The 26,181-nt window shown below is 42.8% G+C and overlaps 1 protein-coding gene across 2 annotated transcripts in view; it reads left to right on the top strand.

Moving 5' to 3' along the window:
• Window positions 1-26,181, top strand: part of PDGFRL (platelet derived growth factor receptor like) — a 432,620-nt gene that overhangs the window by 382,983 nt on the left and 23,456 nt on the right. Inside the window, exon 5 of one of the 2 annotated variants that reach the window (XM_069200430.1) lies at window positions 16,766-16,905. In XM_069200430.1, the coding sequence (XP_069056531.1) occupies window positions 16,766-16,905 (140 nt within the window). Of the gene's footprint in view, window positions 1-16,765; window positions 16,967-26,181 lie in introns of both variants that reach the window. The other variant, XM_069200439.1, reaches the window with a different exon arrangement.

Here is a 26,181-nt window from a genome sequence, read left to right as displayed (position 1 = left end):
TATAGGGCATGGAAGCCTTATTTAATGTGTACCCAATTCCCTTACAAATGATTTTGCTAAACGACACTGTCCAGAAACAACTTTCCTTGGGTTAGCTAAAATTGATAATTGGCAAAATATTATCAATATTTCAGATGAACAGCTCAATGGTTTGGTTAAGACCTGTACCTTTAATTCATCAGTTTCAAGTCCAAATGAGTTGTTATTGCAGCCAGTGGATGCAAATGGCTGTCATGCGCATTTTATCAACTCCACATGGGATTTTAGAGTGAGCAGACTGGACCCTTGTTACATCACCATGCAGCATTCAGGTGTTGTCACCACTTATAGCATGGGTAAATTGTGACAACAATGGTTGCAACATTCCACATTAACAGCCATTAAAGAACACCTTTCTCTCTTTTCTGAAGAAATAGACTTAAAAGATTGCTTGTTAGGTCCTAGAAAATCATGCTCCCAAAAACTTATATATGTAATATATAATGAGCCCTAGAAGCTTTTGTAAACACAAGCTGCTGTTTGATTGAGGCAAAGAGATAAGGAAAACCTAGAGAAACCTTTAGCCATTGTCGATAATAGTATGAACATGTTGTCCACTCACCTTTACACATTAAACAACATTGTGTCTTCTGCTATTGACATTATACAAAATGACATGTAATTTTTACATAATGGACAAAGTCAGCTTAGGTCCATTATGCAGTTGATTTGGACTTTACAAGTTCTGAAGGTGGACTGCATGGCCTGGAAGCATGTGGGCTCTAAATGGCTGTTTGCCTCATTCAGTCTTACACGTAAACAACAGATAATAGCAAAAAAGGAAGCTACCTACATCACGCTTAATATTGAGAAATTAGAAAAGTTGCCTTTTACAGTAGCTGAAACACCATCATCAGTGTGGTTAACACATGGGGTGATCTCACTGACAATGTCTACATTCCAATTCAACTCCTGTTTAAAACATTTATCTGTTGGCAGGTTTGAACATTTAGGAGATAGTTACATTCATGAGGTGTGGGAGCTGCCCTTTGATTTCAAATCCTTGAGTGGTGAAAAAGAGGTTTTTCTCAGGGGAACGAATGTGAGACTTCTGTAAGCCATTCAATGATTTGTTACAGATGGCATTGCACAGCGCTTGCCATGCCTCTGTAGCAAACTTAGCTTGCTACTTGAAGGGTGTCCCCATCTCTGGACCCACCAGGTACTTCAGTTACTCTCGAATGGGAATTACTTGATGCTGAATGACCAAGGCTATTTTGGGAGGAGAGCTGGTGTCGCATATGTAATTTCAGTTTCTCAATTTCAACAAGCTGAGCAGACTAAAGGAGCTATTGTTTCAAAAACAAGTGGCACTTACATCCGCCTACAAGTGGCAAGGTCATCAGCTGAGATACAGTACCTTTTAAATACAAACCTTCCAAGGCACTTCAGTAAATTGGTCAGTCACATCTTTAATGCATCTAACAGCGCTGGGATTGTACACTTTTTTTAAAGCTGTAAGGTCTGGATTTGTGAGTACGTTCCAGACCATCTTTGGAATAATACCTTCCACCAGACAAAATCTGATAATGTTCTCATCGAGGGTACATTGCCAGAGTTGTCCCATGAAACTGCGGTTGTTCCGTGACACCTTCTATGAGTCAGCCTTTATGGATCAAGTGACTGTGGCTCCTGGTGCCTTGTCATCTGGCACTGTGCGGAATGCTGCCTCCTCGGCTGTGGTTCTGGCTGAGGCAATGGATCATGTGTGCTACTTTGGCCCTTTAAGTAAGGAACTGGTGGATTTATCGTCTGCCAAAGTTGGGTCTATTCTGGATTCAGTCTCCACTTTTGTGCTGGATGACCTCCTGTGGGATTCCACTGACTTTTAATTTGACACCTTTTTTCAAAACTGATTTTAATTTATCATTGTTCCTTTGGTTGCTTTGCTTGTCAACCTCGACATTTTATCCTTTTAATATCTTTAATATGCATTTTAAGTCTGTAGCGTTTTAACAATATTAGATTTTATATTTTTCATGTATGTTTATGGGTTTCATTTGCATTTATATATTTACTAGGATCTGAAACTCCTGAACCGACAAGAGGAGGGTATTGTAGTGGCCCTTTAGTGCTGGGTTGGACACCCAGGTTTTAGTTAGTTTCACGGCTTTCACTTTTAAACCTACACATATATTTTATTTATTGGCATTTATTTAGCAGAGCCTGTTCTTTAGTGTGATGCTTATATTTTTAGTCAACTGCCTCCTTCTAGGAAGACAGAGTACGTACTGCACATTTATGTCGACCTTTAGCACAACACACATTCTTACCTAGTCTTATTTCAGTCTTATCCAAGACTGTTACTTTCGGTACATTATATGACAGCTTGGACTGTCGTCTCCGGAGACAGTTCCTATTCTCTCGACTCATTGTCATATCAGGCCTATTTCCACAAACTGTGTAGGGTTTTATTATATAAACAACACATAGGCCTAAGGAGGGCAGAGGGCATTCCAGTCACGACCATCCTGGGATGTACATCATAATGCAGTCAGCTTTGCTTTGATTCCCTAGAGGATTGTCATCCAGACAACAGGCAGACCCTTGCTATCTAACTCAGGTATGAGGTCTGGGATACTCACTTAGATCGGGACTGGCGATGGGTTACTACCACTGTGCTCTCATACATAGAGGTTAGGCAGGAGTCATTAGACTTTCTAGAACCCTAAAAAATGGTGGGGTTGTTTATCTTTTTCACGATCACTGTAATGATGATCACTGTACTGTGTTTCAGCTGCCTTATCACAGCTCATGCCTTTTATACTAGGATGCAATTGCTTCAATAAATATATTGAAATTCAGTTTGCATTTCTCATCTTGCCTTGGCATGTGAGAGTCACTGTGTAGCTGAGCGAAAGGGGAACCTGAGGAATCAGGTTTAGGTTGACACAAATCACTACTACCCTGATTTGGGTGGGTGAGGTACTGGGGGCTAGCCAGGATATGAGACAGCAATTTCCAGATGGTGTGGGACTTACTCAGTCCCCCACACTCTGTGGTGCTGCCACTCTAAATATGCAGTCCTATTACCATAATAAGAGCCAAGAGACAGAAACATCTGATTCACAAATCCAACCTTCTTAAACTGATGAAACAGAGAACATGGGGTGTCTGGAGTGGGTTGAGGAGGGAAAACCAGAAACAGATATTAACAAAAATTTTGCCAACCTCCAATGCCCTGGCCTGTTAAATGAGTATGAACATGACAGGCCATACAAGCATAGACTCAAACACAGCTGGTGCCAGAGCTCCCCAGACCCAGCTCTAATTTTTTCACCTCCAGACTCTTCACACTGAGCTGGACTCAGTAAAATGAAAGGTGCTGTTATGTCATGAGGAAGTAAATTATGTGTGAAAAGACTGGCTTTGGACAGGGAGGAGAGTCTACTGTCAATAAGAGAGGGAGTCTCTCATCATATGTAGTCCTGCTCTTATGACTCTTCAGGGACCAAACACCACAGCTCAGGGAAGAACTCTCATGCCCTTATTTTACTGGAAGATGAGGCTCTTAGCATCCCAAAATAATGGACAACTTAGGGAAATGTTACAATGAAAGAACCATTATCAAAATGGCTGGTTGTGTGTATCTGCCTAACCTACTGAAATTAATGCTGAACTGTGTTGTTGGTGCTACCATCTGTCCAAATCCAAAGTCCCTTGCATGGCCACATCTTGTGAGTGCAGAGAGGGCAGGAGATGATTTCTTTTTAAGGGAAATCACCAGTCAGGCTGGACTGGCCTGGTGGATTTCCCATCAAAGAAGTGTTTACTAGCTAGCATGGCAAGATGTTAGAGGAGGACCTTCTAGGGTCCTAGAGGGTAGTACTAGTAAGTTATGTATTTCCGTATGGGATCATAACATACATCACTGTTATTCTTGACAGGGAGTGGGTGATGGTGTGTACCATAAAGTGTGCAATTGAAGCACACCTCTCCAATACCTCCTACACGAGCTATTGGAATAATGAGTTGTCGGCACCCACTTAACTGCAAGTTTGGTCAGCAAGGATCAGTACTAGATCTTCTCTTCTCACTCTATACCTCCTCCTTCCACCACTAATTTCTCCCATCAACTGTATGCAGTTGATACTCAAATTTTATTTTTCTTTCCTAGACATGCACAGCTTCTTCATTCAGGTTGGACTGCTTTGAGATTGTTGATGCTCAACTCATCTAAAACAGAGGTTGCCTATTTCCCTAACACTCCCTCCTTTCTTAACAATGCTATTTTGTTCCTCCCATTGCGAGGTTCCACTGCCATTTGTGTTTCTGCTGAGAACCTGGGTGTTATCTTCAACTCATTCACAAGTTCATCTTAAGGTCTGCCATCAGCTGCATAATATTTGCAACATTTGCCCACTTCTATATTTCATACTACAAAATATCTTAGTTACACCATGATGTTAGGTAGAACTGACTACTGTATTAGCCGTTTAATGTGCCTATCGATCCACCCCTATTCCCCACTGGGCAATGCCATTAATGCCACTCACACTCTTCAAGCTTCAAAAGCGTACAGTTACGTCTTCATATAGTGAGGAGGAGTCACTCAGGAGAAAGAACAAAATTATTTACATGTTGCTTATAACAGTTCTTAAATCTTTTAACAATCTTGCCCCAATATATCTCTCTCATACTTTCTCCTCCTTGAGCCACCTAAAGGTTTTGTGCATTTTACTATGTGCCCACCTCTAAAACTCCTTTTCACCCGATATCCGGGCCTTCTTCAGTTTCTTGGAATTTAAATGAGGAGGAGGAGTCATCTGCCAGGTAATGACTTGTTCTTCTAAGTCCCTGTATCAACAGAGTGTTTACTTGTATCTATTCATTTGCTAGCTGACTTCCTAACTTGACTGTGTCTCCTGGTTTCCTCAATGGTGCCTACAGTTCCCTCCTCAAACTGCTTTGCTCTCCAGTTCGTTCAAACCTTGTTCACTTCTTTTGCACTGAATTTCTAGCTATGTGAAACATGTCTGTTTAAAGTGTTCTGGTACTAGCTAAATAAAAATTAAATAAACAAATAGATAAGGCACACCCAAAAGTGGGGTTATCTTTATAGGTATCTAATAGAGAGCCTCCCAACAGTTTCAAAGTCTATGAACTGTAATGGTAGCTGTAAGTGTGCCAAGTGAACCCATATTAGACAGTCTCTGGGCACCCGCCTGATCTCCAGTTTTTACTTACTGTGCAAGATAACTCCTACTAGTGATTCAACCTTGCTCGTTGAAGAGCATGGATTATTTCATAAACAAGCACTCAATTCCAGCTTTAGCGTACAGTGAGAGACCATTCAGAGTTAAAAGAGAAGAAAACCATAGCCACAATGAAGAAATCTTTGTCAGGCAATAACACTCTCGCCCACTGTTTCATAATAAGGAATCCATTCATACCTACAACCTGTTTCTCCTTGTATCATCACAAAGGCAAAAAGCATCCCATAGCACAATGTGTGGGTGGTGGGGCTCTTCATACTACACCACACAACTGACATGTATACCACACAATCTACCAGTGACTCTAACTTCTAGACTAGAGGACCAGGTCACTAGACAATGATAATATTTACTTTATGTCACGGAACATCTAAGAGGTTTCCAGTACCTACTCTGCTCCACATCTGACTATATTCATGATAGCTGGCAATTAAAATTGCTACCTATCTACAGCCTATACTGGTTGTGGTTCCAATGGTGCTTTCTCTTACTGCTCTCTCTAGACTCTAAAAGTTGAACAGTAGCAGAAAAGGGTTAAAGCTGCATCTTCTCCATCAGAAGCTGTAGGAGCACGTTCCCCAAGAAGCTGATCTCCAAGGGCTCAGGAAAGCATAGGGCATCCCTCTTTAGTTCCTAGATGGTTCAAAGATTAGCCTCAGGTTCAATGGACTGCTATCAGCAGGAAGTCAAGGACACTCCAATGAAGTACACCCTATGGTGTTACATGAGATCTCCTAGTTCTAATTCCAGCCTCCCTCTCACATTGTCAGCTAGACAACACTACACTAACCTATTAGCCTGAAAAATCAGGAACATTTATCAAGCATACTGACAGACATTCCTGGTTGAGTATTCTCAAACTCTACCCCTGCCGGTAAGATGACACCTGTTCACCATGTCTATTGATAGTCTCTTTCACGTGAAAATCTTAGCGCATCTAGGTGTCAGTTGTCACATGTAATTGTAAAACTGTGGTTTTACCTTGATGGATCATCAGCAAATGAATAATGTTGTTTGACATACCCAGCTACTTTTTATCCTTGTATAATAAACATCACCCAATCAAATATCTTACTCAGCGACAAGCAAAAGCATTAAAAACTCAAAACTGCTGTAATTTTCAAACATATATTGTGCCACTTGAAAAGAGGCTGTCTCTTTTGTGGTCACATTTAGGGATCCGAAAGCTAGTTGACGACTGGGCAGTTGTTACACGGGTCCTTACACGACTGAGAAGTAACCTAAAAGCTAGAGCAGTATGCAACTGCACTTTGATCAAACAGGTAGCAAACAAAGGACACCACCTATTGGGATTAAAAAAAGTAGGGAAGGAGAGATTGTCATGTGTACAGGTAATTGAAAAGAGGTAATAAGTTTGTAATTGTGAGATTTCCTGTCCACTGTACCTGGCCTTTATGGACCTTTCTACTGCTTTTGACAGTGTAAACAGAAGTAAACTATGGTTGATGTTAATTAATTTAGGGGTGGCTGTTGCCCTAGTTAACTTTCTGCATGGCCTTCATGAAAATTTGGGCGCTAGAGTACGATATAGTCAGCATGGCGAGTTGTCTGACACCTTCCCCTTAGTAAGCGGTGTCCGGCAGGGGTGTGTCTTAGCACCCCTTCTTTTTGTTCTTTATATAAATGAGCTATGCGCTAGTCTTTCCCTCATCACAGGATGTATCGATAATTGCTAACTCCCCCGTCCCGGTTTTATTGTATGCCGACGACGTGGTTTTGCTGGCCAGACCTCCTTGCGCTTTATGAACCCTGTTTGACGCTTTGCGACCTTTATGCGCAAATTAGATATTAATATGAATTTAAAATAAATCACACTTTATGGCCACTGGACCTGGTAGGAGAACAGTAGCAGCCCTGAGAGTCGGAGATAACTCTCTTAGTGCTGTCAGGAATTTTTGTTACTTGGGATTGGATTTCTCTTTAAGTAATTCTTGAGTGAATCAGATCACTATAACCTGACGGAAACTTAGTAGATCAGCGGGCTGTCCTTTAAATTTAGTAAGAAAATATGGTAGGTCCTCAAGCTCCCCTTTTGTGAAAGTTTATAAAATGCAATGCATCCCTATGGCGGTTTATGGCGCAGAAGTATAGGAATGTCAAAATTCCTCCGCTATTCAGGTTGAAGAGAACAGAATTTGTAGGCAGTTGCTGAATCTTCCACCCACGAATGCTAATTTTATTTTACACTCTGAGTTGAATTCCGATTATAATATCGATTTGATAAGGCCGGCACCTCTCTGGGTCAGTGTGAGGTGTAATAAACAGGTGAGTCTTAATATGGAAATAATGAGGGACTGCCTGAAACGAGACACAGAGCCTACTACCCTGTGGCTGAAGTATATAGCTAATTCCCTCACCAATGTTGGTCTCCCAGATCTGTTTAGAAACCCTTTTTTAATCACTAAGTTTGATAGAAGGGTGGTGCACAGAGATTTGGTGAGCATACTGCCCTACAGGGTGCCATTTGCAAACCGAACATCTGCTATTTTTATTCTATTTTGGCAGTTGGTGTTACACCCCTGATTCTTACCTTAGAGTTAACGAGTTTGGAGATCGTTGCTCTTTAGGTTTAGATCAGGGACTGTATGGCGTCTTGCCTGCTTTAATGATGGGAACAACTCGTGGGGCAGTTTGTTGCCTCCCTGTCCTTGTAATGGAAGGGCAGAACAATCCTTGCTTCATTTTATGTTTTCTGTGGTTTTTATAGTAAATATTTGCAGACCTCTCTTAAGCCCTTATTATAGAAAAATAACTATTCGGAATTATAGAGATGCTTTGGTCTTTTTACAGCTGTTAAATAATACAGACATATGCCTCAGAGGGAGCAGTTTCTTGAAACAGGCTAATCGCAGTACAACATCTATGGAGGGCAGTTAATCGAGTAGTCATAAGGTTGGATCTGTCAGTGTCGGACTTTATTTATGTACTGTACAGTTAGGTCTATCTTAGATGATTGAAAAAGGCCTGTGAAATTACTTATGCACTTTATATGAACATGCCATTATTCGATTATGTTCTTAATCAACTTAGTCTGTTTAAATAATTGAACAAACGATCTATATTCAGTAGATGCAATTGTATAGTGTGCGATTCTTAGGATTTAAACAGGACACAATCTGGCACAAGCACTTTTATGACTTGATTTGAGTATATTCGTAATTATGTGCTATGGACATATTTTTACTGATCTTGTTTTTAACCAATGTTGTAATTATTTGGTATTAATCGGATGTTTTGTAAAGAACCTTGTATTTAGACACACATACTGAAAGGATTATTGGTTAGATAATGGCGGATATGGCCAAGTGTGCGATTTTTAAATTAGTTATGTTTATGGTTTATTTTTTAAAGCGAATAAAACATTTTGACTTTGACTTAATTGTGAGAGTTATTGTAATATTATGACATTAGAGCAGGAATCGTATAATTGATACCAGCACAAATTACTGAAGGTTTGGATATGAGGCAATCTGGTGTAATCCAAAAATAGGCAGTATCCTTAGCTGTACAGAAAATTAGAAAAGCCATGAAGAAATAATTTCACGTTCTACTCACTGGTAAGAATGATCACCACTTGTGTGTTAACAAAAGGCACTGATTGCTCCTCCGGTCTAGATTAATTACGAGTCTGTTGAAAACTAAGTTGCTTTGTGTGTTTTTTTAGAATATCGTCTTAGAAAAAGCAATACCTACTCAAGTACATTAGAGCTGTGAAAGATCATGCCCATGCATCTAGATAGGAAACAAAATAGGAACTGTGTAGTAGATTTTTTCCTTTAAGACATGTCATCAATGGGCGGAGTTAAGAGGGGCCCTTACCTCTAGAGACATCAGCAAAAAATAAAAACAAGCATTGGCAAAGCCAAAAGGTTTTGCCTTTGTTTTTTATTTCTATCTAAGTAGATTGAAAAATATTAGAAAAAATGAATAATAATGTTTGTTTTAAATTTACTAAACTGTTAATGGTTTATGAAATTTTGAAACAAACATTCTTATAACATTTTTGTAATATTTGTATTTCAGTTAGATTGAACAAAGAAACAAAGGCAAAACCTATTGGTATGATGCAAAGAAGACCAGTACCCTGTAATGTAGTACCAATACGTTTTAAGTGCCCTCAATACACACCTGGACACTAGCGAGAGAAAGAGAGAGCGACAGAAAGAGAGGTGTAGGTAGAGGTAGGTGGAGGTAGGTGGAGGTAGGTAGAGGTAGGTTTAGGTAGATGTAGGTGTAGGTAAAGATAGGTGTGTGTAAGTAGAGGTAGGTGTAGGTAGCAATAGGTGTAGGTAGAAGTAGGTGTGTGTAGGTAGAGGTAGGTGTAGATAGAGGTAGGTGTAAGTAGAGGGAGCTAGAGGCGGGTAGGGTTAGGTGTAGTTAGAGGGAGGTGTAGGTAGGTGTAAGTAGGTAGAGGTACCCCTAGGTAGGTGTAGGCAGAGGTAAGTGTAGGTAGAGGTAGGTGTAGGTAGAGGTAAGTGTAGGTAGAGGTAGGTGTAGGTAGGGGTAGGTATAGGTAGAGGTAGGTGTAGGTAGATGTAGGTGGAGGTAGATGTAGGTGTAGGTAAAGGTAGGTGTGTGTAAGTAGATGTAGCTGTAGGTAGCGACAGGTGTAGGTAGAGGTGTGTGTGTGTAGGTAGAGGTAGGTGTAGGTAGAGGGAGCTAGAGGCAGGTAAGGTTAGGTGTAGTTAGAGGGAGGTAGAGGTAGGAGGTGTAAGTAGGTAGAGGTACCCCTAGGTAGGTGTAGGCAAGGTAGAGTGCCAGACAGGTAAGGTGCCTTGAGGGAGTAAATCCTCACCTACTGTGGAGACTTCCTAGCACTATGAAGTCTAATCCGTCACGTGGGCAGATAGATCCTACGGCTCAGTATTCAGAAGAAACTGCTGCAAAGGGTTCAGTAGCCCGTATTCCCAAAGTCACTCTCCATTTTGAAGGACAAAACTGTAAATGCCAATGTATTCCAGAATTTTTCCCATGGTTTCGGTAATTCAATATTCAGGAGTACCACATCAGTTTTCCTAAATCCACAAATACCTGTGATTGGTTGATGCAAATGCAATAGAGACTGTTGCTGCTGGATCCAGGGTGTTACCAAAAACATGTTTTTACTCGATTTAACAGTGTGAGCTCACATAGTCTTTATATCCTCAATGTCTTCTTTAATTTGGCATTGCAACACACAATGGTCTAACCCTTTTATTGGGTTACGTTTCATTCCTCAAAGCTGACCGTTTTAGTACCCTGTTGGGTAAAGAGAGGAAAGCAGCTAATGAAGCCAGAAAATGTGAAGGCTGTTGTTCAAAAAATCCCCTGAATATTGCTGGGACCAAACAGGATGACAACATTTGACGTCCACCTCAGTGTGGCTGGCAAAAAAGTTAACGCTGTACAACTTGCAAAATAAAAAGGAAAGTGAGCAAAAAACTTTCCACAACTTGCTGCCTCTACTGTAATCTAATCAAGCGTCTGAAAATAATTAATACTTATGAAATGCCATAAGCAGCTCCTACATTCCGCCACAAAGCAAAATAAATAAACATACTGCCACGGAGCACGAAGCAAAAGAAATTAAAAAACAAGTACCTTCAGCGTGGTAGCCATAGAGGAAGGACACTGGCCAGTGTCTAACAGGAAGTGACTGGAAGGACTACTTGGTCCAGAGCAACCCAGCAAGAACGGCGAAGAAGACAACAGGAAGTGAAGCAGAATGACATGCAGACGACGTGCCGGCCAATCAGAAACAGGTAAATCAGACCGATGTTGGAGTAAGCCAAAGGTAAGTTCAGGTAAGTAAGTGGCTGGCCTAAGTCCCTTTTAAGGGTTTTTTTTTCATTAGCAATAGATTTTGCAAGCAGCACACAAGCATGTGTGAAGGTGAAACCTAAAAAGGGAAGAAAGCAGAGATGTGCTAGGAAAATCCTTTGTGGGTGGTAGGACACACCTTAAGATATAAGTACTCAGAAAAAAAGACTGATGAAGAGGCATTTAGGGCAGTGGTGTAACTAGATTTGAGGGGGCTTCCCTGCAAAGTACATGGGGGGGGGCTCCTTCCCGCCCAGTCAGGAGGTCTCAGGCCAAGGGCCTGATACTTGTGCACAGTGTACTGTGCTGTTGGAGCTCGAGGGCCACCTGACCCCTGATGAAGCAGAAAATGAAGGTTTTGATTTATTAACGCTTAAACGTAGTGCTGAAATAATCATGTGTGACTTTAACCGAACTAATTAAGATTGTACGGGGACAAAATGTGCCCTCAGAGTAGTTTGCCATCATTTATACGCTTTATATAACGTGGTGAATTAGAATTGCACTAATCCGACATAATCATAAACGTGTGCTACGATTTGCTTGTTTGAAATGTTTAGCTTAGCATTACTTTAGCGGAGGCTTTGGCCTAGTTGCCTGGTCTCACGGTTTAGATGCTCGTATTTTTCCACTGTGCTAATAAACGTGTATTTTTGCTTGAAGCTGTACTTTTCCACAGAAACTGTTCACATGCTTATCTTAAAGTTAGTGCCGGCCTGGCATATTTTCTCTTTAATTCAAGGTCGACTTGCAGGTGCGGACAATGGAGGCTCTGAAAGTAAGCTAATTGGGAGACAATGTTGCAACTTGCGTACCCATCTCCAAGGATAATGTATGCTTAAGTAAAAGCTTGAGAACTGTCGTTTTTGATTGGTCAATTTGAAGCTAACCTATGAACCCTCCAATGGAGACCCTACACGACTTGAACTGTTGTCTATAAAACCCAGGTGCACGAGAAGAAGGTAGCCATTATGATCATTACAGCCATTACCAGCTCGATACCCGCCATTTTGTAGACTTCGTAGCTATTATGGCCCACTTTGCTGCGACGCCATTTTGAGAGACTTTGATTCCTTCTCTAATCGAGAGAAAGAGACTTTAATGATTTTTGCCCTAGAGACTGTAACTTTGATTCGATCCCCTTTGCATGAAGTATTAGTTTTACCTTGCCGCCGTGAGGCAATTGCCCCGTTCACCCTGCCCCTTTGTCCCGTCCTATGCTGATCGAAACGGTACCCATGATGACCGAAGAACGGTACCTGTGAGACGAAGACTTCCTTGTATGCTGATCGTAATTGGTAAATATGAAAGGAAATTGTAAAATTGCATTGTGTTTCTTTTAGGTAACCAACTGCTGATTTTTGGTAAGATCCCTAGTTAGGAGTTTTCTAAATTAATGTTGCTAAATTGTTTTTGCATGAAGTCCCACATGCCGATGCTAATTTGAGGTTAGACGAGGTTTCCATATGTCGCACAATGCAATTTGAGATCTTGTTATGCTGACTAAATGTATGCCATTAGTTCATTACAGATTATCGTATTAGTGATTTGCATTGCCATTATTGAATGCCTCGTGATTCAAATGCTTCATAGATTGCACTTGTTTCGCCGCTATGGACAGCTATTAATGTTCATATATGTTTATCATTTGGTGTTGAGACACATTTATATTGTGCTAGCTTTGTTAATATAGGGAAATAAATTCACTAACTTTGCAATAAACTGGTGTGGTTATTCCTGACTGAAAGGTCAGGGTTCGCCGAAATGTATTCTGGATTAATTGTTAAGTGTTATGTTGTTCAAGGGGTTGCTTATGTTCGTTATTGATTATTGATTTTGATGAGACTGATCGATTAATAGTACAGAGAGTTCCCACTAAGTCAAAAGATTCATCGGCCTAAAGAGCGTCCGAACACAGGTAAAATTATTACTACGGACTGCTCTATCACCCCTTGTTACGCTAGTGATTTAAAGGTCATTAGCTAGCGAAGTGGCTCATTTTGAAGGGGGTGAGCCCTATTTTAGTGGTGCTTACTGGTAGCTTGAAGGGCGCTATATGTGTGGCCCACAGAGCTCATGAAAATGTCACTGGTTCCAGCTAATCCCACGGAGAAACAAGACGTACACGGTGTCATTTCTGTGATGGACAGCCCGTATTAGTGACAAAGCTCTTTTTTTATTTCGAAGGAGTACATCATGACTGAGGAATGGTGTGACGTATAGTGGCTGAAACAAAGCTTTCTTCCAATTGAGGATTCTAGAGAGACTGCGCGCCTCTGAGGCTTCCTTCCATTAGGGTCGAAATGTTGACATTTCCACAGGGTTGTCATTTCCACTAGAGTGAAGATCATGATGGAATCATGTTGATGTTGTGAGTTGCAATGTGTGGATACCCTGTGATGTTTGGATGCATATACATAAACAGACATGACGCACTGAGCAAATTTTGCACCTAGCACCACCTGCACTAGTGTTTGACGTATGCTGCTTTATGTTGATGTAATAATACAGTACATTTGTGAATTGAACTGGGCCATGTGAATCATTCAATTATATCCTACGGGACCCATAAGGGATTGTTAAGGGTGGGTTAGTAGGTCTTTGGAAAAGTTTAACCCAAGGGACCACTGTGTTTAATCTACACCATCACTGGTTATGCACAGAAAAGCAAGGAAATGCTTTGACTAGTGCACTCTAGAAACTGCATCACCTCTAGCTACTTGGAAAATGTAGGACATGGATTGAGCCCTTGTGAAGCAGGGAGGATGGAGACCACTGAAAACTCCATACTCCGCAGTGGTGTGAGTTCTTCTTGTTCTGCAAACTGAATGGGTGAGACTGTGATTCAGCTCCATGCTCAATCGTTCTATGGCCTCTCTAGTGATCCTTAAAACTGTAGTTCTAATGTTATGACAAATGGAGAGGACAGATGAAGCAATCCAAGTGTTCAGTGCCACATTTCTAGAATCTTACCTAAATTCATACGTCGAATGCGCAATCTACTAAATGTTCCTAAATAACCATCCTTTGCATGATCACCTATGACATACATTTCTAACATGGGGTCCTTATTTCGTTTTTGGCAAAGTTGACAATCGTTTCTCACCCCAAACCAACTCTCAAGATGCTTGCCTGTGCTTCCACCTCCTTCCCGTTTCATAACCAGACGTGGCTTCGTTGCTTAACTTGCCTGTGCTTTAGATTAAAAATGTTAGCAAAGTAACCATGTGCAATGGGTGGTATTCAGTCGAACTGTAAGAACTTCATCAACTTAAGAAGAATGAAATGCTGAATCAGATCTGAGGGGAATGGACCCTATTGCCTGCAGGTGGCGCACATAGCTCTGCAGCAGGGGCTCATCGCGTTGATCTGAGTTGCCACTGTATGTCAGTTAATGTAACAGTGTAATTTGCAACAGCACCTACTTATCTCTCTCCCACTCTGCGCCTGAGTCTGCCCAACTCTCACCATTTCTCAGTGAGTCATCCGAGCAACTCACTGATTTTCAGGTGTTAAGAAGGTGGCACCTAATCTGCCTTGACATCCGTGGAAAGAATACATCCAAACATTTACCTTCTCATGCCACCTTAAATCAAAATACTTACAAATGTATCCTCACGCTGCTACATTTCTTTCCTACTCTATGGTCATTCTTTGCTCTAAAATTACCAAACTCTACTAGCCACTGGTCCATTTCATCCTCTTTGCCATACTCCTACGACATTTATTTACGGAGCCTTCCTCTCCCCATGGGCTACTGTGCCCCTCCCCTGGTTCATGTTTGATTTTCACATCACCCACAAATCTCATTTTCGGCTACTCACCATCTAACTGAACAGCCTCATCTCATCACCACCAGCTTACGCTGCTACACACCTGTGCTTTCTCTAAGCTGTGCAACAGCTTCCCTTGCTTTGGTGCCCTATGTCTTCCATGCCCATAAACATAGTTATCTCTTCCATTCTTTCACCCTGCATCTCGCTCACCAAACCATTAAACGTCTTTATTTATCCATTTGTGGTGCTTCTTTGAAGGCATCCCTGCCATAAAGCACTAACCCGTCCACACAATGTTACATCTCCGCCCCTGTCGATTCTTCCCTTGCGTTTGGTTGTTATAGATGGTGTATCCCTAGTTGGGGACTGGTAGGCAGGTCTAGAACATCCTCCCATGGCACACGTGGTGCATCTGGTCCACAGCACCTTTAGAGACAGTTTCAGTTTCTACATTTGTGCTGGTGCCAGGATCATCTGCGTTCTGCTGCTTTACTGCCGTAACATTCAGTTGGGCCAGCTTTGTTCTCTGCTTCTGTACTAAAATGGCTAGAAACCTGTGAAGCGCTAAATATTCCTCTTGCACTTTACAAGTAACTTGCTCATTAATTCACTGGATGCAGTGCCTCTCACCAGAACCACCGCCATGATTGCTCGTCAATCTCGTCCAATTCTGTGTTTTTCTGCCCATCCCCTTAGTTTGTCAGCCCTAGAGGACGTGCAGACTGCAGTCTTTTCAGATATGTATTTTCTGGGATGCAACTGTATGTTGTTGTATCAACCAATCGGTACAGAACAACCATTAAGAGATGTAAGGATTAAATAACTTCATTTGTTGTAAAAATGATGCGTTATAAAAATGTATACTTGCAAACAAGTCATGTGAACAGTAAGTCGGTAGCATACCTCTAGAAGAGTGAACCACTGAGTAACAAATGCTTGCAATAGAATATGTTACTGCATAGCATAGATTGTCGCTTATTGAGACGTTCTTGGGATGACAAGAAATGTGACACAAGGAAGCTACTGAGCATCAAAGGAGATGAGGGAAGCAATCTGAGCCCATGTCCATAAATTAAGGAGTTGGCTTATGTTCAGTGATGAATGTTGCTACATGGCGGACATTCAGTTAGATCTAGTAGGTATTTTGTGAAAGAATAGTTGCTAGTACCAACTATGACCTGTGGCAGTAGAAGTCATCAAACTTTCACTGTAATGAGTAGCAGGAAGGGAGCATCATCCATGATCCTCTATAACCAGCAGCAGGAAGGGAGCAGCATCCATGATCCTCTTCCTCTCTCCTTCTACCACCCATTGGCTGCTCCTTACTGCTGGGTTGAATTATTTAGATAATAATATCAGGGGTGGTTCCTTACATCATGAAAGAAGGAGAAGCAATTTCTGACCCAGATGGAATAATGCATCAGAGCTGACGTGTTAGATAGATGGAGTGAAGGCTCACTGCACTTGAACTGTATCATTATGGGCGAGCACAAAGTGCTCCGTCCATGCTGTTATCTCGCTTTGGGCTTGAAACCATACCCATGCCACGTCAGTCACTTACATTGGTTCATGGCCTTGCCTTTTAAAATCCGTTTGCTTTCATTTGTGAAAAGCATGCATATGTCATGCCTTTTCCGGTGTTTAGCCCACCTACACAGCACCGGTAAAGTACCAAAAACATACGAGGCTCAATGTTTTCAGCCTGGAGTCGGACTACTTTATCTGTTTATTTTCCACGCAGCGCGATTGCGCTGCATTTTACATAGCGTGATTGCGCTGCGTTTTTTTTTGTTTTACAATGCTAATAGCTCTAACTCGAACAAATGCGAGACGTGTTGCATTGAAAACGCTTGTTTTTCTGAGGCACCATTTGTTTTTTACAATGGTTTTTGAAGTTTTGCTGTTCCCTTGCAGTTCCAAGTGGCCCACCCTCCGCCACAATTGCAGCATCGTCCAGCAGAGTCAAAGGTGGGGAAAATATCAGCGTTGTCTGCACAGTTCTCGGGGAGCCAGATGTCGAAGTGAAGTTTAATTGGACCTATCCTGGCCAAGAAGTAAGATATATGATGATGTATTTTCTTCCTTGAGGAATTCCCGTGGATCCTAATTACTATGGTACGGTTTTACATGAAACAGAAACAGTCAAAGAGATGAATTAACTATTAAAAGTGGATTTAATCAAAAGCAAATTTAGGCTGCATTGTTACTGTTCTCTCTGGGGTGCAGAGTAGTTGTTTTTCAATTAATACAAAAGTATGCACTTCAAGGTAAAAGCAGGGGAACATTGTGTGCATTCACACAACCTTTAACAGACAACTTTCTTTTTTCATTTCTTATTTTAATTCATTTTTAATTTCTTATATTTTTTTATAAATGTTCCAACAGAGTAAGTGAGCGGTGGCCCAGCTAGAGCCTTTCTGCAATATTCTGCAGGAACATACTCATTTCATCAGGTCCAAAAATGTACAAGCGCCTAGAAAGGGTGGCTCTTACTATATAAAGACAAATATTTACCCTTCTTTATACTGGAGTGCATGTCCTTGGTAAGGTATTTATTCACGCTTATTACTTTGTCATGGGCTCCAAATGTCCCTAGGACGTTTGGAAAGGGCAACATACATACATACATCCATCAAATGCAGCATCACAAAATTAACCTCTTGAAAACCAGTAACCAAGTTTCCCTCTTTATCACCAGTGTCAATATGCCAAAAACGTTGATCACAATGTTTGCAAGATAAATCAACCAATCCAATACTCCTGTTATTGACGTGCCTTGATACATCGACCAATCCAATACTCCTCTCAATGACGCGCTTTCTGTTGTAAACGGGGCTCGAAGTGGGGGAGGCCTTTCCCAAAAACGATGAACTTCTCGGAAATGCTTTGTCTAGACTATGGTGTAATTCAGTCTTACTTTCAGGAGTCAGCAACAGGTACAATGTCTTACAGTTTTCAATGCTGTCTTGATTTCCTTATACCAAACCTGAGCTACTCTCTGGTTCTGTCAGCTGCTTTTTTTCAGCAGAACTCCACTGGTTTGACAGTCAGTGACCAGGTCCATCAGTGTCACGCACATGAGACAGAAACACCCATTTCCAATACATCACTCACTAATAATTGGGCACGGTTTTTATAGCTATTTGACAGGAAAGAGCAGGCCTGATGTTATCAGAATGGCATGCTCTCTCTACACAATCATTCAATCAAAAATTCACTTATGAAATAGTTCTAAAAATGCATTGCATAACAAAAGAATAACTGGCACAGGTCTTGGAGCATTAATAGAGCAGGTAAGGTCAGGGAATGTGCTCAGATAATGTTAAGAATGTTGGCCTTAACCTCAAGCAAAACATTCATTTAAATTAAATGCAAACCTAAACATGCGCCCAAACACCAGACGTTCTCCATTAGCGGCCAGCAATTCACGCCCCCAGATACATTTTACTCCTACTTCAAACAATAAATAAATAGTAAAATCTTAACTCACGTGGTGAATGAAGGTATAGAAATTTACCAAAAGACTTTCCCATTGAAAGGCTGTCGGACCTGATAGAAAGTTAAGGACAATTTGAGATTCTGCTCTTGTAAAATAAATGTAAACATATCGTTTGTTCCAAAATGTCGAATGGTCACTTTAGCTGTGTCTGCAACCATGTGAGAATAAGGCCGGTCGCACTTATTTATGTGCTTGTTTTTTGCTGCCTTTCTAGGAGTTGGTATTAGGGAGCTACTTCCTCTGCTGGAATTGTTGATGTACTATTAACTGAACACTGTTGTTTCTTTTGGCTGCGCTGATGGGTGTGTTACAAATTAATCTTCCTGCAAAACAGTGCTCATTTTCAAGGAATACTAGCAGCAAAACTGGTACTGGCTAAAAGAAAAGAAATAGAGAAGATGCATGCAGCCAAAACACCAATGGAGGACATAACTGTTCAGCCTTTCAGTTGTTGAGCTAACACCTTCAGTGTACCAGTCAATAATATTATAATCCAAAATATCTCACTGTGATCACCTACTCGAAGTTACACTGCCAGCTCCATTCAGTTCAGGCTGCCGTTTGGCATAATGATCAAATTGCTGTTTGCACTAGTCTTAGCTTAAACTATGCGTGTTATACTATGTTGTGATGTGTTGTGCAATGTTGTGACCTTGTTTCATCCCATTCTTAGTTTATCTGCCAACTCTGTGGTCCCACTCACTGAAAAATTATTCCCCAATCTATGGTGCAAGGAGGGTCTGGAATAAACCCAAATCCATATTCAAGTGGGTTACGGTGAATGTGCAGTTGCTTCTTTGTACTTCATTTAAAGCTTTGGGTGAAATGGGCACAAACAGACTACCAAAGGCCACTTTATTGAAACAGGTGCACATCACAATGATATCATAGGCATACTGCCTTACAAAACTACAAGCTCAATATACATTAAAAAAAAAACCTACAAACTATACCCCCTCCCTAAAGTCCTACCCTCCCCTTAATCTTTGCAACAGATCCATGCTTCTTGATCCACTGACTCAAGATGCTTTTAACACTTGTATTTCTGAAGCTTCTTAATAGCAAACATATGAACATGCCTAAACATCTATGGGGGTTATTCTAACTTTGGAGGAGGTGTTAATCCGTCCCAAAAGTGACGGAAAAGTGACGGATTTACCACCAGCCGTATTACGAGTCCATTATATCCTATGGAACTCGTAATACGGCTGGTGGTATATCCGTCACTTTACCGTCACTTTTGGGACGGATTAACACTCCTCCAAAGTTAGAATAACCCCCTATGTCTTGTGACATAACAACTTCTGTTCTCTTTCTGTTGTGAATTTGTTCAGAGCCTCCTTTACAATCTGGTCCACCCATGTCCATTACCAAAATCTTCTGTAAAGCCCCGCCAACTTTAGGGCCACCCGCCAACACCCGACACCTGTATGAAGCAACAAACAAATACAAATACCACCCTATGCACCTGTCCCTATAATGGTACCAGAAAACATGACCACTTGACTCACCTCAGTAAGCTCTCCTTTCCGGGATGAGTGGGCGGGTAAAAAACGTAAATAAGGACTACCACTAGGTAGGGGACTGTCACAAGGTGCACCCTCCACATAATGGTGACTGGCAGCCCTGAAATGACCGTATTTCAACTGTTGGGCTACATCCTTTAACAGATATAGCCCATAGTATTCCCAGTCCTCTGTACTGTGCTATGCCTTCACCCAATGTCCCCGGGGAACAGATCAACCAATTGGTTGACTGTCCCTTAAAACCCTATTGGGTGAAACGGGCACAAACAGACTACCGACCCTCTTGTTGTGTGTGAAAAATGCTGCTTTATTGAAACAGGTGCTCATCACAATGACATCCAAGGCATACTGCCATACAAAACCACAACCTCACTATACATTTAAACAAAGAAACTATAAATAGATCAATATGTCTTGATCCACTGACCCACCAATGCTCACCTTCTTCAGGAAGAACCTCAAGACATGGGTCTTTGGATGAGACCCCTCACCTCCCCTCCTCCCCCAGCGCTTTGAGACCCTCACGGGTGAGTAGCCGTGCTTTACAAAAACGGATTGATTGATTGACTGACTCCAGGTGCTTGTAGCACTTGTATTTCTAAACCTGCTTAACAGCAAATATATGAAAATACCCAAACATCTACATCCCTTGACGTAACCTTAACTTCTGTTCTCTTTCTATTGTGAATTTGTTCAGAGCCTCCCTTACAACCTGGTCTACCCATGTACAATAGCAAAACTTTCAGTAAAGCCCCCCCAACTTTAGGGCCACACACCAACCGTAACATGCAGGCCTTCTTTTTTCTACATGTCCACCTCAACTCCCCCCAGCGAACCTTGCTGCACATCAAGCTTGTCCCGTTAATAAGCAGGACAAAAATTCCCTGACCCCTAACAGATATAACCTCATGCCAAACCTGGAAAGATGTACTCCATTACTTTAGAAAAATTTCAGTATCTCAAAATGCAGGTCTGTGTGTGCTCCCTCCAATTCCTCCTAGGCATGAGTTCAGTCCAGATCGGAAAACAGCCTGACCACTGTTTCCGCACCTCCCTCAAGTCCTGTTTCATGTCACGTAAAAGTGACAAACCTTTCTACAGCACCAGATCGTTCTCTCCAAGGTGTATCAATAAAACGGTGGGACGGACCACCCCTCTCTGTAACCTATTTAATGTGTGCAACAATTCCTGCCACCTCATACCCACTTACCATACGAAAAAGCAATACAAGATTTATGATCAATCCCCAAATTGGCACCCCATCATTTGCTACCACTTCCTTGACTGCCCATTTGATTAATGAATGTCTGATATTCCACACATTAAGTTTGGCAGATAACGGGCCCAGCACCGAACCTATAAAAGAAAACCCGATTAACCACTGTTAGTAAAAAGGAGTTAACTGTCTTCACCCCGAACACCCTCCCTGACGTAATGCTGAAATCAGTCAGATCACCTCCCCAGCTCCCTTATGCCCTCCCTAGACCAATCCCTCCTCCCAGCTTCTGTAGCCACCCCAATTCTAAAGGAGTGTGTCATATAATCCCTGCAAGGTATGCCTAAAAGTGCAACACTCTTCCGTAAAACTGCTAATAACTGAAAGGGAGTAATTCTCCTGCCATTTGCGTGAGTGAAGACCATCCCACTAACTGGAGTAGCCATTTGCTGAAGCCATCCCTCCATGCTAATGGGCAAACCTCTTGCCTAAGCTGTGCAGGCAGCAATACCATTGTTCCCTGTGACTTCCGGTCTGTCTTTGAATAACATAACTAAATGGCAACACCTTGATGCTGCAACACTACTTCCTCCCATAACAAGCCCTGCTCCCAGTTCTTCCTTAGTAGCTCAGAAACCCTAAAAGCTCAGAAAATCATCCAGCACACGAGTGTGGAGAACAGGACCACTTCAAATGGCAACTCACAAACCCTGTGTAAAGAAACAACTACTTCTAACAACATTCCAAAAGCCAAAGGCTGTCTCACTGCCCCCGACCTGACCTGTGCCCTGGCCCATCCTTCCCGCCTGCTGTTGATGCCTAACCCCATAACAGTTTGCTCATAAATGCCACTCCTGCCAGCTATCATCACCCTAGAGAGACCACTGTCAATAAGACCCATTAAAAATTGCACCACATCCTGAACTAACTCCAACTCTCACGATCTCTTTCGAGCCCCTGGGTTGATGAAGTCTGCCAATTCCTGAGTATAGTTCTTTCTAGTTGAATCAGCCAAAGACCCTACCACCAATTGCAGCATCCTTTTCCTCCTATCTTCCAGAAATGAGGGGGCAGCCATGTCCGTTGCTCATCCGCCTCCAAAGTAAGTACATGGAACTGCTCCCACGGTGAACAAGACAAAGCATCCACAAGGTCACTGTTCACTCCTGAGACATGTTTTGCCTAAATAAAATGTCACGCCACAAGCAAGTCAGCACAGACACTCTCAGTAAATTGTGGACTTGAGGATCCCTCACTGACTCAATTGATCACATGCACTACAGCCATGTTGTCTATTCTAAATAAGACTTTCCTATGTCATAATAAATGACACCATAAGGTTACTGCCACCACTTAGGGAAAAGCTCCAAAAAGGCAATGCTGCGGCCCCCAGGCTTCAACTCGTCCAGCCATTCCTCTGCACCAGTGACCTTGCCAATAAATCCCAAATCCCACTCTGCCTGAGGTATCATAATATATATGCATTCTCCACTCCATCTCCAAAGGAGCATGTATAGGGATGTATTGAACGTGTCCAAAAATATGCGCCACATGCACAGATTATCCCTTAAAAGCCAAACCCAGACGTCTACAGATGGTCCTACCAGTCCTGACTACTCTACAAGTGAAATTCAGATGACCTATGAGGACTTGTACTTCCCTGACCATTACCATGGGCGTAGCCAGCATAGCATCTAATAACAAATGCATCCCTACTTTCTTCTCCATAGGAAGGCAAGCCTGCATGTTTTCGGAATCCAGTTCAATTCCCTAAAAGGAAATGGTGTTAATTGGGCCTACCATTTTTTCTGGCGCCAATGGCACCCCCCACGTCCTCCATGAACTCCTGAAATCTTACCAGCAACTTCTGGCACCCCACAGAACCAGAGTTCATGACAAAGAAAACAATCGTCCAAATAGTGAGTCACCAAGTTTACCAAGTGAAGAAAAATTGCTGGAAAGGGCTGAAGCGTTTGAAAAGTGCATACGGTATTGAGCAACCCATTGGCAACTACTTGGCATACAATTCGGGAGACAGTGGTATTGTAACATACCATTGTCCCCAGAATTGTATGCCAAGTAGTTGAAAGTCATCTGGATGTGCCAGCAGTAGTCAAAATGCCAACTTGGTGTCACACTTTGCCATGTGTGACCCTTGCCCCGCCTGTTCCTCCAACTCCATTGCTGCATCAACAGATGAGTATAACACTGATGACAGCTTTTCATGAATAAAATCAGTGATCGAGAGGCTTGTCAGCAAAGACAAATGCTCTGTGAGTCTGAATTGTCCTTGGTCCTTCTGAGGAACAACACCGATCGTGGATATGTTCAAGTTCTCAATTGGCCAATCAAAAAGAGGCCTGCCATCTCCCTAACTTCTTTGTGAAGCCTCTCCTGCACTATCTGTGGGTATGGTTTGGGTGATTTCAGATTCTTCACCTATCTTCTTTACCTGTCTGAAACCCTCAAGCAGAAACAGTGCGTCGTCCTCCTTGGGGTAAAACTGTAACCCATGTGACAGTCACTCCGGTTTAACTGGACTATGAGCCCTTTCCCCCAGCCCCAGATGCCGCCAACCACCCTTGAAGTTTCCTTGGACACAGTGTGCCAACCCCTTACCTCCTGACTGTTGTTTCCACTGTCCCGAGCTACTACCTGAGTGGCCGTCCTGAGACCCCTGTGTTACTGAAACACTGCACCAGGGGGTACCTCCCTGCACAGTTGGAATACTTGTGTTTAAACTTTCAGTATTCATTTGTGCATGGCCCTTGTTGAAATCCCAGCATGACCCCAAAGTTCCTCCTTGACTCTTGCCTGTGTACCTCACCTTACCGGGTGGGACGTACCTGAAAGGGCCAATACACAATTGGCAAAGATCATTTGTTGCCATAGATCTGTGTCTGTTTCCCCCAATTTGGCCTCCAGATCCCCTACCATCCTAGCCCTGAATTCCTCATATTGCGCCCAAGTGTTACCTTCAAAGAAAATGTGTGCTTTCTGAGTAACGTCCATATATTCCATATATTTGAACAAAGCCACACTCCTCTTCAGGATTTTTTCACAGTAAACAATTGCATATATCAAAAAGTCTGAGACCCAATTTTCAATCATAACTGGCACCTTTGGGCATTTTGCCAGCTCGTATTCTTCCTCTTTTGATCCGTCCTTCGCCCTCAATTCGCTTTGTAAGAGCTTTAATAACTCTACATATTCCCCCTTACAGATGTTCTCTTTCAAATAGATCAGATGAGCCCCCAGAGGTTTCATCACCCCCATTTTTAACTTTTATCTCCTTACTCTCTTTCTAAGTGGACTGCACTTTGCCCTCTGCTTCTTCATTCTCTTTTGCTACTACACTGACCCCTTGCTCCTTGATTTGTCCATCTCCTGACCCTGCTTGTATATCCGTCATACTCACTTGAACTTCGTGTATGGAGGTGTCTCCTTGGCCTTTTTGTTCGTCCCAACCATAGTATCCCTTATGTACCTGCCTTTCATAAGTCACAGGTCATCCAGACTTTCTCCACAACCCGTGTCTACCCCTTGTGAAAAAGAGTATGCTCCCTGGTGGCCTGTGTATGTGATCCTACCTGGCCACACTTAAGCTTGCCGCCTGGCCAATGTGATCATCTTCGATGGCGCCATGGTGGTCGCCTCCCGCATCGTTGTCTGCTGTCTCTGAAAAATAGCACTGAGAACATGATGCGTTTGCCCCCCTCCCACAAGATGCCGTACATTCTCCCCAAGCTTCTTGACACTTGGTCCCGCTACTTCAACAATCTCTCCATCTTCCAGACTTTCCTCATCATAGTCCAGTTCAACATCCTCCACTAATTCCTCATGTTCAAACCTCAGCATGTTGCACAGCCTGACCCACCGTGGGGTCTAGCACAAGGCCTGGTTGTGAGGCTGCACCCGCCACACCTCGTGGCACCACATATCACCCCATGGGACTCACCACCAGCCTAACTTTAGGGGCTGTACCATACCCACTTAAGCCTTTGCCACACACCGTGCCCTTATGTCCTACCATGCTGCACAAGGAAAAGGCTCTGGGATACTCCACTAGTCCCCACGTAAGGCCACTCCAAACCTTCGCAAGGTGCTTGCTGCTGGACCCCATGCCCCTCTGTGCAGTGGTGCCTTTTGAGCCGCCTTGTGCTCTCCCGAGTCTGTGACGTCAGATGAGCTGGGTATCTGCAAATAATAAAGGTGAGCCCGGTATGCAGCGCCCCCCCCCACCTACATGACTCCAGTGCCACCTGTTTCCCATCTCCCTTATTAACAGACAACCCAGAACCCCCTGAACTTGACATGGCTTTCTTGCGGGGGTAAACCTGCATCAGCTTTACCTTCACCCCACCACCGAGGCTCACCTCACCCTCTTCTTCACTCCACTCCAGGTCAGGTATGGCAGTCTCTGACACTAGGCTTTCTCCCCTCCCTCCCACCCTTTTTCCCTCTGCATGGGGCAAAGCTGTGGTATCCTGATTTCCTGTTTGCCCCCAAACCAGAAACCAATGCCCTGCCAGTGATCCTGCAGAGCTTGCTGAGCGCACACCATCCACCCCCATTCGCTGGAGGATGGATTTCCCAGTGTACCAACCTCCAAGTGCTCATGGCACCTCTGATCCCATCCCACATTTTCCCTCCCGCCCTCTAACTCCATGTCTCCAAATCCTGCCCCCTGTAAAGTGCCATGGGACTCCCCTTGCTCTAAATCAGTGAGCATAATAGCTCTTGGGGCCCCTTCATGACCTTTTGTGGCCAAAGAATTGGCTTCACCAGTGAAACAGTTGTATAAGCCATGGAGGCCATGCATCTCCAAGTGCCCCATCACATTACAGATGTCTCATAAGCCTTCCCCCCACCCCCTGAGCTGCTGGTATTATGTAGTAGCCCTTCAGCAGCCTCTTTCAATACAGTTGCTGCCCCTTTAAGAAAACCCACCCCCTCCTCAATGTCTTTGCTGCTCATAACCCGTGGCCCCTCCCTAGTCCCCTCCCTACCTCAGATTGTAGCTCAGATTGCCGCCTCACATGTTCATGGAGGTCTAACTTGGATTACTCTGGATTTTCTCTCCTACCAC

This window comes from Pleurodeles waltl, chromosome 1_2, assembly GCF_031143425.1.
Source record: "Pleurodeles waltl isolate 20211129_DDA chromosome 1_2, aPleWal1.hap1.20221129, whole genome shotgun sequence".
Lineage (NCBI taxonomy): Eukaryota > Metazoa > Chordata > Amphibia > Caudata > Salamandridae > Pleurodeles > Pleurodeles waltl.
This window is presented reverse-complemented; position numbering and strand designations above follow the sequence as displayed.